The sequence below is a fragment of the Branchiostoma floridae genome, chromosome 14, assembly GCF_000003815.2.
Source record: "Branchiostoma floridae strain S238N-H82 chromosome 14, Bfl_VNyyK, whole genome shotgun sequence".
Classification (NCBI taxonomy): domain Eukaryota; kingdom Metazoa; phylum Chordata; class Leptocardii; order Amphioxiformes; family Branchiostomatidae; genus Branchiostoma; species Branchiostoma floridae.
In genome coordinates this window covers 10,356,583-10,372,323 of record NC_049992.1, presented here as the reverse complement: position 1 = coordinate 10,372,323, position 15,741 = coordinate 10,356,583, and the positions used below count along the sequence as shown (strand labels likewise).

The 15,741-nt window shown below is 42.1% G+C and overlaps 2 protein-coding genes across 3 annotated transcripts in view; both read left to right on the top strand.

Moving 5' to 3' along the window:
• Positions 1 to 5,345: 5,345 nt before the first annotated feature.
• LOC118430732 (integumentary mucin C.1-like) lies at positions 5,346 to 14,403 on the top strand. Of its 2 annotated transcripts, none has more exons than XM_035841737.1 (5): positions 5,346 to 5,538; positions 5,833 to 6,021; positions 8,881 to 9,186; positions 9,577 to 11,596; positions 13,539 to 14,403. In XM_035841737.1, exons 4-5 carry the CDS (start codon positions 11,275 to 11,277, stop codon positions 13,847 to 13,849), a joined length of 633 nt encoding a protein of 210 aa, XP_035697630.1. In that variant the 5' UTR covers positions 5,346 to 5,538; positions 5,833 to 6,021; positions 8,881 to 9,186; positions 9,577 to 11,274; the 3' UTR covers positions 13,850 to 14,403. The 2 variants fall into 2 exon arrangements, with proteins under 2 accessions (XP_035697630.1, XP_035697629.1); XM_035841736.1 differs by having other exon boundaries at positions 5,366 to 5,538.
• Positions 14,404 to 14,644: 241 nt separating this feature from the next.
• The window catches only part of LOC118430106 (collagen triple helix repeat-containing protein 1-like), a 2,020-nt gene continuing 923 nt past the window's right edge, over positions 14,645 to 15,741 (top strand). The window contains exons 1-3 of the mRNA XM_035840815.1: positions 14,645 to 14,823; positions 15,138 to 15,386; positions 15,434 to 15,479. Coding sequence (XP_035696708.1) covers positions 14,731 to 14,823; positions 15,138 to 15,386; positions 15,434 to 15,479 — 388 coding nt within the window. The 5' untranslated portion in view covers positions 14,645 to 14,730. The remainder of the gene's footprint in view (positions 14,824 to 15,137; positions 15,387 to 15,433; positions 15,480 to 15,741) is intronic.

Below are 15,741 nucleotides of genomic sequence, written 5' to 3'. Positions count from 1 at the left end.
AAAGATGTAATGAAGTGGTTGGAGAGACAGTCTGACAGGCTCATCCTAAAGGACAATGAAGAACAATTGGATGACGGACGCGGATTGACAGCGCCGGCCATAGATAAGAGCACGGATGCAGACAACGCCGACTTTGGATATCCGGCTAGTCGTGACAAAATTGATGACAGTCGAAAAGAAACAAAGATGAAGTCGACAGTTTTCTTCCTGAAATTGCCCAAAGACGATAACGATTTTTTGGATGATGCGGAATCTACTCTCTTGGCACAGTCGACAACAAAGAGAAGCAATTCTTCATCTGGTTCAACATTCGTCAACGAGAAACTTAGGCAAAACACATCTGTCGGTTCTGTAGGTAACTCAAGACATGATGGGGAAGCTACCGCAACTTCATTCACTGGCACAAGAAACGACTCGACTCGCGAACATCATTCAGACCTGCTGGATAAGGATGCCCCTGCATCCGATATGATCTCGATACTGCATGATAAACTATCACCAAAGCTTGAGAAACTTGGGTTGAATAAATCTTTAACAATTGTGAATCAGAATAAGACAAGTGATATGACAGAGAAGATAAAATCTTCACTTGGAAAGAAGCCAAAATATGACTCTCTGAAAACGCTGATCAATTCCACTGCGGCTAATCAAGATACCAACGCAAAGGAAACTGTGAATCATTTGCAGCAAACAGGAGGCAAGATGCCCGACATCGTACCATCATCGCTTGCCAACGCGACAACAGAGAGAGACGGTGTGGCTCAAAAAGCTGTGCAATATGAATTATCCAAGTCTAATGGTCGTGGAAGAAACATGATGAAAACCAGAGATAGCATCACCGGTGGCGATGGTCTACCCTTAATGCCCTTCACATCCCGAGGGAGTTCGCTATCGATCGTGAAGCCGAAGGAGCGTGACAGCGCCTCAACATTCAATGGTACTGTGAATAAACCGATTAGAAGCCGACAAGCACGATTAACCACTATCACCAGGAAAACATACAGGAGAGGAAATCTGCCTCTGAAGCATAAGAAATATGGATCAACAGGACGTGGGAGCAAGTACAAAAGGCCCAATAGCGATACATTCAACGTCAAAGGACGACAGTTCAACAACCTTATGACTGGCTCTAAAGATGACTTTGGAGGCTCTGATTTGCCAAAGAGCTCTTTGGCAATAGAAAGTGCATATTCTTCTGGTGATTCAAAAACACATCCACACGATGTGAACATGAAAAACCACACACAGCATAGCACTGTTGCAGTCCCATTAGCGACCAGGAATGATTCATTTGGAAAGTCTGGCTCCAAAATCCCACAGAGTGTCCTCCCGGTGACTCATGCAATCAAAGGCAGTTCGTTTAACGAAGTCTTTGGAAAGGTTCGCCCTCATGTTCCCTCGGTACCAAGCGCAAAGGGACAGCTTAGCACGGAAGAAACATTTTGTGATGCAAGCATCTGTCAACAAGACGGCGTCTGCATACAAAGAGCTACCGGGTTCTTCTGTAAATGCCCCATTCTTTACTACGGCCGCTTCTGCGAACTGTCAAACATTGACGTGTCAGGTCTCAATGCCACCAAAACATCCATAACAGTTAAATGGGGTATTCGAAACATCTCCAGACAGGCCAATTACACGGTGAAAGTGTCTGATGAAGTACTGCTCCGTGCTGTGCAACTCGGAGATGACGTTGACGTGTATACCTTTGACGGATTGAAGCCCGGCCGTGTGTACAACACATGTGTATCTGTCGATGTTGGAAGCAGCACTCAAAAGATTAAAGACGGTGCTCCTCCGGCTGGAACATTCTGTATCAACGTACAAACTGAGAAGGAGGCCGATTTGTTTTACCAACCACTGTATGCTATCCATATCTTTGCAGTCACTGCCACAGTTTTCCTCGCCATTATGGTCTTTGTAACACTGTTGACGATCTTTCAGACGAGGCGATACTCGCTTCTCATCGACCAGGTTCTTTACGATGATACTATTGTTATTTGAGTTCCCTTTTTTTCACTTTCCGTGGCAGTAAGTGCATTTTTACGATGTATATAGGACAGCCTGGAATGTTTTGGAATGGTTGGTGACCTTTTGGTGCAATGCAGTGCGATGTATTCCCCGTTTCATATCTGATCAAAGACTGCTCAGCTCTGCAGAGGTGAACTCAGTGTCAAAGTAATCATCGGTTCTACTTTGATGTGATCAATAACCTGCAACCTTGTCTCCACTGGTCTGTAGTGTATCTGTAGTACTGGCTGTGATGACTATTACCATTCCCTGATGTCTGCAACAGATAGGAATGAAAACTTTTCCATTAGAAGTTAATGTTGTATTTGTACGTGACTTATATATGTTAAGGGTATAAAACCTAAATGGCTACATGTCACAACAAAGGCTATTACCATATCAAGGACAAATCATGTAGCCAATGTTGTGAAGACGTCTATCAAAAAGACAAAAATAGCTTTATAACGAAATGTAACTTCAACAAACACGTCCTTCTTGTATATATTCAGATATTGTCGCCAATGTATGATACTGTGTGAGATATGTATCAGGGTGTGTTCCCATTGTGGTGTCAGGAACATTTCGTATGCATGTGCCTTGTAAACTTTACGGGCCTGAAGCCAACAGAACTAGACCCTGCTGTCCAGTTACTTTTGTTACTGTTCAGCTTTCTCATTTTCCAGATCAGAATCAGTACCCCTCTCACTTGCCATGTCAATCAGATATTTCAGGGTCAAGGTTTATGTTCGACTCTGTTGGACGATATCTTTGTATTCCCCTTTCATGTGTGGCCCACGCTGACTGGGGAATTCTTGTTGTAATAAATGTTTGGCCATTTTACGTGTCCAGAGAATTGCTGAACACACAGATCGATACACACTGATGCCAGGAATCGTCTAGAGATGGGATTGGTCCATAATAAGGAGCCAGTATAAATCACCCTTCCTTTTCTTTGTGTTGCAGACTCTAAGTCGCCTCCTTAAGTATGTCACCGTCCCTTCTCTCCTTTCCATACTTCAACCCGTCCATGTTTTGTGCACCTTAAGTCCCTAACCAATCAATTACGACCCAGGGATAAGGGTAGACCGAATAAGGAATCAGAATGGCAAACTTTCTTGCTTAGGTTGTATCTCACTGCACTTGGGGCACCGGTGCGGCAATGCGGGGTTCGTTCCCTGCGGCACTATTGTACTATTTTCGTCATTTTTTTATGATTGATTTAGATGTTGGGTAATACGTAAACGTAAGAAGACAAAAAAATACTCAAAACGTAAGAAAATTCGTTCTTTATCTCTGAAGTTAGATTGGTAATCTTTCGAACCCCGCAGTGCCGCACTGGTGCCCCAAGTGCAGTGAGATACCACCTTAAGGGTTTAGAATACTTCTTAGTCTTTGAGTGTTAGGTCTTATTAGGAAATTCTACCATCTTCACGATGTAGTTTAGTCATGCGACTATCCATGGCTTACTAGATAATTAAACTCTGACTTTGTTATGTGTTGTCAACGCTTGACCATTCATTATACGGTACAATCAAAACCTGGACGCAAAGATGAGAAAAACAATAAATGGTGTTATTGTCAGTGATAAAACGCTGGTGTTAATAATTCCATTAGAGGACCGTGGAAATTTACGGTAGGGCTTTAGCACCCATTTCAGCATGCTTTTCAGGAGACTATCTAGGAATGCAGCTGAAAAGAGTAGATTTTATTTACGATGCCTTTACATAGCCTTACAATAAAGGCCCGCCTCAGGCCTTGCAGGTGGTTTGGGGGATCTGGGGGGTTGGAGGAATCACATACACTCGATTTCTGACTGCTGATACTATTGGAGATTGCATTGGAAGTGATTCTGTTGAATCAAAGGGGAAGCTCCACAAACTTGAACTGTATCATTTCGGGTATGTTCCGCTAGGGGTCGCTATTTTTCACGGAACTTGTGTTGGAGCTGTTCGACGTACCACGTCTACTATAGACGACTCTACGTTACCCAAACCCTGGTGGTTGTCCCTTTTGTCCGGCATGATAAGACAAAAAACACTCTAAGAAAACTGAAACCGAAGGAACAGATGTACATAACTTAAACTGGTAACACCTCTGATATATTGCAAGTGCCTATTGTAAGTTCTGAGGCCTATAACGTTACTTCGTTGGACCAGAAATATAGCAGCCTTGAATCATATAGTAGCGTTGTGACTCTATACATTCCATCCAACCTACTTATAAGAGGCAACATTCGTAAATTTCTCAGTTTCAACGCTATGGAATGTCACATTCTGGCATACATCCAGTAACAGCATATTTGCTTCCCTCGTTATTGCTTTCCTAACAGAAACTAACACATTATCGTCACATGTGTTATTCGTATGCATTCTAAAGCCTTTATTCTGTCTCACTATCTATCGAAATGAAATCCCAAGCTCTGAAAAATTCATCCCTTTTTTAAGTTCATCATTATTTCATAAACCTGTTCTGTTACTGTCTTCCAGTACATTTTGCTATGTCCAGACATTTGTTAAAATTTCATGCACTGTAGTTTGCCCGAAGGTTAAATGTATTAAGGCCTGTATATACTTTACCAATGCCCCCCTCCCCTCTTGGCACGTTCTAACCTTTGCTCAAGATCAAACTTTACCAATGCCCCCCTCCCCTCTTCGCACGTCCTAACCTTTGCTCAAGATCAAACAATCTATCGTCCAAGCTGTGAGGGATTATTTCGCACATTCTCTGTATGATTAAACCAAGGAGCTTCAAACACTGTGTTTAAAGCTTCTTGATTAAACCTACCTTGGGACTTACTATATATTACACACACAAGGTTGCGTGTGCAGGAACATTATTTGGCATACACCTTGAGCAACTCAAGCCAACAGAATAACGTGCGAATACACATGTCATGGAAACGGTTTACGAATAACCTTGTCGGACACAAACACGACTGAGAATCGGAGGATTTTGATTTGATCTAACAAAGCGTGTATGATTTAAGTCAGCCTGATCAGCACTGCCATAGTTGCGGTAACGTGTGTTAATAACAATCTAATATGTTCTTAGAGTGATTCGTTCAAGATTTTCATGACGCATCAAACCTAAGCAGAAGATTAAGAACGAATGTAGATCGAAAACCCTAAAGCTCCTAAACTCCCTTCATCATTTCCACACACTTCACGTCACCATCTCTTAACCTCACCCTACTTTCTTTCTGAATCAGACCCCGTTTCTCGATATCTATAAAAGGAAGTTCTTCGATTTAGAGTTCTGTTTGCTCTCGCATCATGACCTGACGCCCCAAGACGTGCAAAGTCTCCCAGAGACACACCCTCAGCAGACGCTGGCAGTGGGCCGGCCCGTGCGTGCGGAGCTGGGGCGCCATTCCTCGTCGGCCTGAGAAGTTTGTCTTGTAAACAAAAAGCCCGCCGTTTCTCATATCATAGATATGTGGGAGAAACGCCCGCGGTGAGAGTCTTAGATCTCATTGGATCACTGGGAACCTCACCGTGCACCGGTCAAGGTCACGCTGAAGGTTGCAGGAAGGTAGCGTCAGCTTCTGGAGACGTTACGTAGATCTAGACTTTAGTTTTATAGGTTTTTGTTGCTATATTTCTGATTTCTCCTCGTTTCTGCGTCTGCTTGTTCTCGCTACGATCTTGTGCAACTTGTTCCGAAAAAAGAAGAATTTTTATCACTTTCTTTTTTTCCAACTGCACAAAATCATTGATAGCTGCGAACTACAAATTATTTTGTACCAATGGTATAGGATACGAGTGTTCGGACCAACATGTTCCCCTGTAGCCATCCTGTCTAATCCACCCTCTTCTCCCCCGGAAGAACATTGACGGGTGCGTTCAGCATGACCCTGGCCGGTGATATGAACAAGAGGAATTTCATTTTCGCCACCAAGTCGACACCGGGCTGCGAGGCATACTTGGAACTCAGCCTAACATGAGTCGATCTTGACGAGAACAGTAACGACGGGAGAACGTCTCGCCAACGGAACCCTTGAGGAGGACGCTATAGGTAAGACTTTACGTCTTAGATATGAGAGAGCCTTGACATGTAATGGATAAGCTGAAGGATCTATAGTATTGGCTGATTCAGAAGCTGTTTTCGCTGTTGGACAAACTAGCAAACATTATCTTAAACGTTTGAATCAGGAAATGAAGTTTAAGTTCACAACATCTTTTAATCAAAGTATATTCGTGAGAGAGGTAGCCATACTGTTGTAACGTTATGTGTTTGTTTCATGTTTTTTATGTTTTTGAGCGAGCTCCGTTGTGTGCGGCCACGCCTTGTTTTACGGGTTGGGGTTTTTAATTGAGGGCAAAGAAATTATCCAGGACGTGGTCTGCATAGATTGTAACACTATTATAGTCGACTATACATTTACTGTAAATATTGACATTGTATGACAGTCGTGAATGCCAAGTTATGCCCATCTCTGGTACACATTTTTTCACAAGAATTAAACATTGCTAAACTTTAGAGGAAGGTAAGGAACTGATCATAAACTCGTAGCAGCGGTGACCCAAAAATGAAAGATACTATTTTTTTTTTAATTTATTTCTAAACATTGTCAGTAATGTCCATCTCAACCGCACAATGACAGTTGGGGAGGGAACTGACAACCGGACTATATATATACTTCGACTGACACCAAATTATGGTTTAAAAAGAAAAGATCGAAAGTGGCTACAAATCTGCTGTGATCATGTGCTGGACCGTACATGTATATTACAATGGCAACCGGAGGCATTCTTCTATGTGCCAAGTTCAAGTATTTACGATTTACAAACGTTTGACCTATACGTCCCTCGCCTCTCGGTACCAGCCAAATCCGCAGACAAAGTCCTGGACGGTGTTCAAAATGTGACAAAGATGAATCACTTTAAAGAGGGAATGCTGGAAAAGTAGGAAAGCTAAAGGGACTGTTCAAGATGTGTGTTCAAAGTACTTTTGACAATGCGTGTCCAAAGTACCAGAGAACGTGTCGGAAATGTGGAATAGATGGAACGCATGTTTAGCTTTCGCTGACGGCATTTCCGTTGTATTTTGTTAAAGATTATGGGGAATGAGGGACTATACCATGTTCATCTTGGACGTAAATCCCTCGCAGTCAGCCAACACAAACATCGACCTGTGCATTTCGGTGTCAATGTTTAGGAAGTAGTCGCTCTTACGTTGATCAGACCCAGCACTCCAAAACAGCGTACATTACATTCCCTCTCCTGCTGTCTTTCCCAATACTGCGTGTTGTATCAATGTTATAGTTTTACTGTACTGCTAACTAGGGCACATCATTTTCCACGCATAAGACTTTTTATACCTTGATGTATGTTTGTCTAAGAGTTCCAGTGACTGCAGGCAGTCACAAGCATGGTTTATTTTGGTACGGTAACCTTCATGTTCGCTTGGCTGCGGACGATTCTAACAATTCGCCAGGCGATGCTATCTGCACCTAGTGATGCAAATGTTTCAAAAGACTAGACTTTGTTATTGTGATATGGGCATGCATTGAAATGAATAGAATCGTGCACATGACATAAATGAGTTTTTTTTTTTTTTTTCAAAACCAATTTATACTCTCTTTGCTTGCGTAGGTTGTGTAAAAGCATATAATCTGTATTCTACCCAACTGATGAACTTATTTTTCGGGCCTTTCTCTAACAGTCATTTACTCCATGTTTCCCGTTGGTATTCCAATGCGGGCAACAATTTTAGAAGACCATATCACCCCTAGTGCCCTCCCCAACCCTCGACCTACATCCCTAATCACGTGATTCTGAGTTTGCCGTCATTTTTCTCACCAACCCACCATCTCGGAACTGGTGTCGAATGTCGAAACCAGAAGTGCGCCAAGTAACATCTGAAGGCGTATCACGATTCACGACCCTTCGTCATCTGCAAAAACTCCCACAGTTGACTTTTGCAGTGCCCTAGTGCCCTTATGTTGCTTTTGGATGCTGTTCAAATTTGGAGAGCTCATGGAAAAATCTTTGCTTTGTGGAAGAACTTTGCCTCTAATGTCTCATGCTTTAAAATGCGCTGTCATATTTGATTTTACATGCCGCTATATTAGAGACAAAGCATTTACGTTGGTCTGTCAACAAGTCAGTGTAAACTTGTAAAGGGTATGTTTTGAACTGACAGCTGCTGTTTTGGCAACACATGTTTTACGTAGTCTAACCAAGGACGTTATCCTTGGGTCTAACGTGTACAAAAACAAAGCAACCCGCTGTGACCGCTGTCGCTATACAAACTACCATTAGTCTTGACGTCAGGTTAGAAAAATCATAATATACCTCGCTCATCTATTTGAAATCTATCAGTTTTTTTATAGCCTTGAGTCCAGGCTTGTTACGTTTGCCTTTGCTTTGGTCCGCTCACGAAGGTCTCTACACGCGCTTCAGGAGCGGACCAAAGTGAACACGGCTGGACTCCAGGCTAAGTTTTTAAATGCAGATCCTCTGTTTGACCTAGTATAAAAAGTACACCTCATGTAATCGTGAGCACACCCCATGTTGCCATGAATCCTATCCGATGTAAGTCATAGCTATGTCGCCAGATGTCACTCTTTCCTTTTACCAAACATTGCTAAAAAAACAGTAAAATTATTTACATCTCAGAGTTCAGTACAATAACTAGTTAAAATTTCACATGAAACTTTGGTAAACAGAGCCATACATATGATATAGAATGGGAATAAAGACATAGCTGAAACTTCTTCCTGGATTGAGGAGTATTGTATGGAAACTAAACTTTTTCATAATGTGGTCACATTTGAAACGACAGCTTAGTTTAAGATTTCTGATTACAACTTCCTTTGACCTTTCCTTGAAATGTTATCCTTATTTGTTTCTTCATCTACATGGTCTGTAGACAAACAGCCACGGGAAGGGCGGATTTCTTGTCCAGATACGTCAGGAACCACCGGCAAGCTGAGTTACATAGAGTTGATGCCTCGCTCCCATGGGAGTTATGACGTGGAGGGAGCTACCAGCGGGGGTCCCGGGCCCGTGCCTGAGGAGGTGCCGGTAAGGCACGGCCGCCGGAGATGCCTGTGGATCAGCCTCGTCACCGTCCTGATCATCCTGTGTGTTGCCGCCATCGTGTTAGGGGTATGGTTCGGCCTTAACAGTACAAGTGGTGCAGCGGCCGCGGCCACATCAACAAATTGCACTGAAGGTACTTCTTTCTATAGCTTATTAACTCAGCTTTACTCAGAATAAAAGACTGCAACTCTTTGTCGTTTGCTTTGTCGTTGTGCTCATATAACTTTGGAAGTTAATTATAGAATGAGAATGACAAACATTCGGTTCATTGTTTAATGACATTGGAAATCATAGAATTATGAAATGCTGTTACTAATGTTTTTTTTAGTGCAGCTTTATTTCTTACTTGGCCACACAAAACACTCTACTATCTCTTTGTTTCTGGCCTTGGTGCTCAAAGAATTCTAACAGACTTTAAGAAGACATGGGCACCATTAACATTACAGTATTTCCGGTAGTTTCTTAATGACCATTTGAACAGTCACAGCAATATCAGATTAAGAATCCATGTTTTTCTCTGCAGGATGCACAACAACCGCCGTCTCATCAGTTGCAGCCGCCAACGTCACCAGCGAAACAACAATCTCACCTCTTCCAAACAACGCCACAGAGACAACGCCAAGACCTACAACCACCCCACCCACGACACCGCCCATCCTAACAACCACGTACCCGGCAGCTACAACCACGGTGACCACGACGCGACCATCCACAGCCATGGTTGCCGTACCAGTAACAACAGACATGCAACAGACCACGGCAGAAGGCACCACCACCGAGGTCGCTACAACCGAAGAGGCAAGCACATTACAACCGAACACCACAACTCCAGAACAACCGACAACTTCACCCACGCTGACAACAGAATTGGCAGCTTCCACCGCCGCCGGTACCACAGTCGGTGCCGTGGCGACCACTGCATCAGTCACCACGGCCGCCCCGACAACAGAAGTACCACAGACGACGCAAACCACAGCTGAGGGACCTACCGATGTACCGTCAACAGCCGCGACAATGGTACCTACCACGGTTGGTCAGACGACACGATCTACTCCAGCGGTACCCGTCACAACAACGGTACCACCGCCAGTTCTTACGACATAATAATGGACTGTCCGGTAGTCTTACTCTTAGTAGCATTTCGAAAGATATCTTGTGCAAATTGCGTAGTCTCTATTTTTCACTCGCATAGGCTGTCATTTGCATCTATCGGTGCCAATTTTGATAATGCAATGGTGTGTATGAGAACTGCACTTCAAACAGTGTGCATATGATGCAGATTTAGATGACTTCAAGTAGAATAACTGTAGGTTACCGCAGTCAAGGTGCAATCTTTTTTTTAGATTTTAGGGTGTAATACTCAAGAGCATACAATGAATGAACAACGAAGACGTTTCTCCTAAAGTATGGCGTTTATTTAGGACTTTGTAAAGCATAGAATGTCAAATAGTATGATAATACTTTGATATCAATTTTTCGAAGCAGATGCAGGCATGATTTTTTTTTTCATACTGAATACTGATAGCACTGTATGTATATATGTTTGGCTTCCGAAAGAGAGAAATAGACAAATAAACTCTTTGTAATGACATAGCATGGTCAATATCTTTGTTCTGTTCAAAGAGCTTCTTTTGACGAAGAATCACAAGAATGAACTGGCAGAACAATTCAGTACAAGTACTGAATATTTAAATTTGCATACGATCCTTATGAGTTACTTGCATGCGACCTTTCTGACTTTGGAGGTGACTTTGACATGTTCAATCGGTTTTTCTAGTTAGATGTACTTGTATTGCATTGTACCGCCGGTTCATACTAGTGACGCTAAAGGTGAGTGATGGATGTCACTCCAAATGTCCGGAAATGATTTCTCAGTTTTTTATCTAATTATCGTTTTAGTGATTTAATTGTATTTGAATATTGTTAAACTGAATGTATGACAAAGATAAACGCATAAAAGACCATTTATGTTTGTTAATAGATGGAGTGTAACAATGATTAAATCTGAATCAAAGTAATTTTTCTGGGCAAGGACAATAGACTCACAATACATACAATATAATTTAGCCCATTGACCACGCGAACCCCTGACCCTTCTAACTGATCGTATCACTTCCATCCATCCATCCTGTTGATGTTATCTATGCAAGACCGCCGGTGATGGTGCGGAGCATAACAAAATCGATATTTGGAGTGATGGGTTGGGTCACTGAAATCCAAGATGGCGGATGAAGACACGACAGAGAAGCCTTCAGATTCAGCCGCAGACGACATCAAAGATCCTCCAGTGCAGCCTGTGCAGGAAGAAGAGGTCGGAGAACCGAAGGGGAGACGAGCCGACAGCATTCAGGTGGACACCGTCGATGGGCCCGAAGAATCTGTGGGAGTCTCCGGTGGGAAGTCCTCGGCATGCTGTGGAGGCTGTCCGGTCCTGACTGTCATCGTTCTAGGGATTCTGGTCGGAAACGCCTTCGGGCTTCTTCTCATCTACCAGAGATTCTACGCAGTGAAGGGTTCCCCCGTCAAGACTTCTCAAATCAAAGGTACTATAATATCGCTGTTTATTTGTCATATAATTAGATATAAATAGATATTGGAAATCTATTCATAATATCCAACGGTAACATACATTCTACAGTTGTAACGAAGATCAGATGTGAAAAGATAATTAGGAACTATGTGTTATGCATGCGTTTGTTCTTTCCTGGCACTGTGAGTGAGTCTTATATACATATATGTGTCATTTTGATTTTGATTGAAACATCAACACATTTGCGTAATACACGCACATATGTGTATATTCTATCTAACATTGAAAGGCGTACATGCCAACGCCCTGTCTACATCCACAATTGCACGGTGTTCCGCGTTATGCAAAAATAGTGGATTTCACTATTACATTTATTCCAGTCCCCAGGGCTTCACGTTATAGCAGCATGCCCTTATGTGGAATAATTAGCGAACACCACTACATGGGATTCTATAGTATCGTGCTCTATTCTGTAAAATGGTAGAGAAACAAAAACTTCCTCTTTTCCTGTTTCTCTCTTTCACCCTCACAGATATAAAACATTATCACCATAGTATGTAACTGAATAGTGTATGTACAAATCTCCACTGTGAGACATACCTACGTTGTTCGCTCACCAGCAAATTTGATTTTGAGAAATCAATTTTCCGGCAGCGACAGGAGGAACGGTTAATGATGACAAATTGGAACTATGACGTCACATTTAATGTTACCCCCAAAGACTACTAAAAGTGGCAAGCCGTGATTTAAAAGATTCACTTTGACCAAGGATGGATATCAATCGGTATTGCACAAAAATGCTTGAGATTAAGGTATATTATAATTATTCATAATGACGTCAGTGAAGAAAAATAAGATTGCAATGAAGTATCTTAGAAAAAAATTGTTATTTTAGTATCAAAGAGCATGGTGAATTCAAGTAGAAACATCTGCTTCAAACAAATGGGATGACAGAATAGCGTTGATGTTCAAAAGTTAAAAGATTAGTTACGACATGTGAGGTGATATTTTGAGAAACAAAATCAAATTTGCATGCCGTTGTTTTCCTAATTTCTACCAAAGCGATCGATCGTTAACAGAAGCTATTTATTTTTCATGCTTTATTCATAGGAAATTAGAGTGCTTTTTGTTGATTTACAACCATCTAACGCAACAAAGGATCCTTAGAGGTCATCATCCTTTCGGCCATCCATTTTTTCCATTCGCCGTATGGATAGCAAGTTCAGCACCAAGGACACCAACAAAGGACCTGATCGCCATTACCGACACCATAAACTAGATTGCTAGGATACATAATTTATAATGAAATAAATTAATGATTGATATAAACTTTGTAGAATCTTTATGACTCAGATCACATGGCACTTAGAAAGGGAAATAAGACTACTGGTAACAGGTAATGTACTCGTAGTTTAACAAGCATCAATACTTGTATTGCATTATTTTTTTCTTATTTGGGTTCTTATTTATTGTAGGGAAGTAAATGATGAGACGGACACTCTCTGCTTGTCTCTACTGAGGTAGACAGACCTGGGGTCTGGTCCCTTTAGCTTTATTAAACCCTTATCGTGCTCCTTATATTGTGAATGGCACAACGTATGTAATACAATGATGACAAACCTACTCCAGTTATAAGTAACTCTTCTCATACTGTTGCATCATTTTCTACAAATCAAAAAAGAAGAACGTGAAATTTAAAAAAAAGGATTGCTCGAGATAGTAGCATTGGGTACCGTGAGTTCCATTCTCCCTGGAGACATTGTCGCACTTCAAGTCTCAAGTAATCTTTCCGATTCAAGGACATTGTAATTAAGTTTTCATCTCCCCTTGAGACGATGTCACAGTCCAGTCTCAAACCACGAACCCATTCCAAGGACATCAGTATCGATCTGTTGGCTGAATGAGGGTACGATGGTCTCATTGATTTTCATAATATGTCTGACTCTGTTTTCCAGCGTCTCTACCGCCAAGCGTGGCGCCACCAGCCAATCAGCGTCGTCGCTCCGTCTTAGAGGGCTTAACGCAGGAAGTTGACAAGCCGAAGATGACGCCATCACCTCTTCGAGAAGAGGACGACAGACCACATCGTATCCGAAGAATGCCGATGAAAAACGACACTGAAATACAGCTGACACCATTTTCGGAAGCAAAGAGGAAAAATATAGAGACAGTGGGAGATGCCAAGAGGCTACCATTTAAGATCAAACGTAAGACTTCACTAAAAGGGTCAAAATTCCAATTCAGGAAGAAAAATGCTCTACAATAGGACACCCAATTCATAACTGACTATATTAAACGCATGTCAATAAAGACGCTCTCTGTCGATTTATGAATAAATATAGATATATCAGTCAAATGAAATAAATTTGTCTATAAATCAAATAATCTACAGACCTATTGCATGCCAGTAGATCCATAGACATTGTATAAATACATTACTATGTCAATGACTGCATGAAAGGTTTCTTATACATTTTGTATACAAGAATTTAACTTCACAGAAGGAATCCAAAGTTATCAAGGGAGGAATCCAGAGTTGTGTGTTGTATGTATCAAGAGGGCACATGAGAAAAATTACCATGATTTCATTTATTGTAGCTGCCATTTCTATGCAATCGTCAGTGTGTTACTTCGACTAGAGCAGACTTATATCTTATGTCTTACGTATACCGCAAGATACATATATATATATATATATATATACATATATATATATATTAAATGTCATCATTCATATAATAAATATAACACACAGCTATCAAGCGTTCCCAAAGTGTCAATGACTTCATGTATCATTAAATATCGCAAAGGAAAATAGAATATTCAGCTTCATTTTTCTTTTAGAGACTTTGAGTTTTCAGATTGAATATCAGTCAGTTGGATTGAATCAGATTTATTCAGCTTCGTCGGTCACTTTGTAAAATCTCCCCATAACGGTGAAAACTAGTACTGCAGATTTGCCTTTGGTCGGAGTGCGGTTTAACAAGTGCCGAGAGTATGCTTCATAGCGTACATGTACAAATAGTGCTGGTGTCGTATGACGAACAAGGGTATAATTAGACCTGAGCTTACAGTTGGCAACAGATAACATGACATGGAATCCGCAAGACTACCGCGCCAGCATTTAACAGCGGTGTGGAGAACGCCATGGCTTCATACACATGGTACATAGTTGTGACGTTTGCCGCGGCTGCAGCGTTAGCGCAGACATGTCACTGTCAAGACGATAACACACGACAGGTGAGAGGAGTTTGGAGAAATACGCAAGGGGGACGTACGTTCATTCGTTATGGCTCAAAATCTAGGGCTTATAGCTATAACACTGGACTTCACGACTGTCAAAGGAACCATGTTCAGAATAACCATATGAAACGTTTTGTTGAATGTACATACATGTAACGTTACACCCAAGTATGTCACTTGAAATAACACTCAAGCACAACTTTGCACGTGTCGTACGCAAAAGTCAGTTCAATTTCTGGGGGTTGTGAGCAGTTACAAATTACTTCAAATGATATGTGTAGATACAACACATTCATGGCCGTATCCTGTAGTGTTGCGAAGGTTGCGTCGCTGGACCGCAGGGGTTGCCGGGCGTTCCGGGCAGCAATGGTGTTCCTGGCAGCAACGGTGTCCCAGGAGGGAATGGCGTCCCCGGTCGGGACGGTCCCAAGGGAGACCGAGGAGACCAGGGACCGCCGGGAGAGACGGGGGCTCCTGGTGCATCGGCAGCGGTGAACGTGAAACAGTGTGTCTGGGACAACCTGAACGAAGACTCAGACTCCGGGAAGATTGTGGTATCGGTTTAGAACTATTCTCTATTTCTGCACATTCCATATCTCATATATAGACGGAAAATGCTGTAAAGAAAACACAACAGTACAGCGTCTGCTTTCGTGAGCTGGTAAGTAGAGGCTGCATAATGAGCTGATAGAGACGCAATAATCTTAAAAGAGAGAGAGAGAGATGTGTGTGTGTGTGTGTGTGTGTGTGTGTGTGTGTGTGTATGTTTGTGTATGTTTGTGTGTGTTTGTGTGTGTCTGTGTTTGTTTGTGTGCGTGCGTGCCTGCGTGTGTATGTATGTGTGTGTGTGTGTGTGTGTGTGTGTGTGTGTGTGTGTGTGTGTGTGTGTGTGTGTGTGTGTGTGTGTGTGTTTAT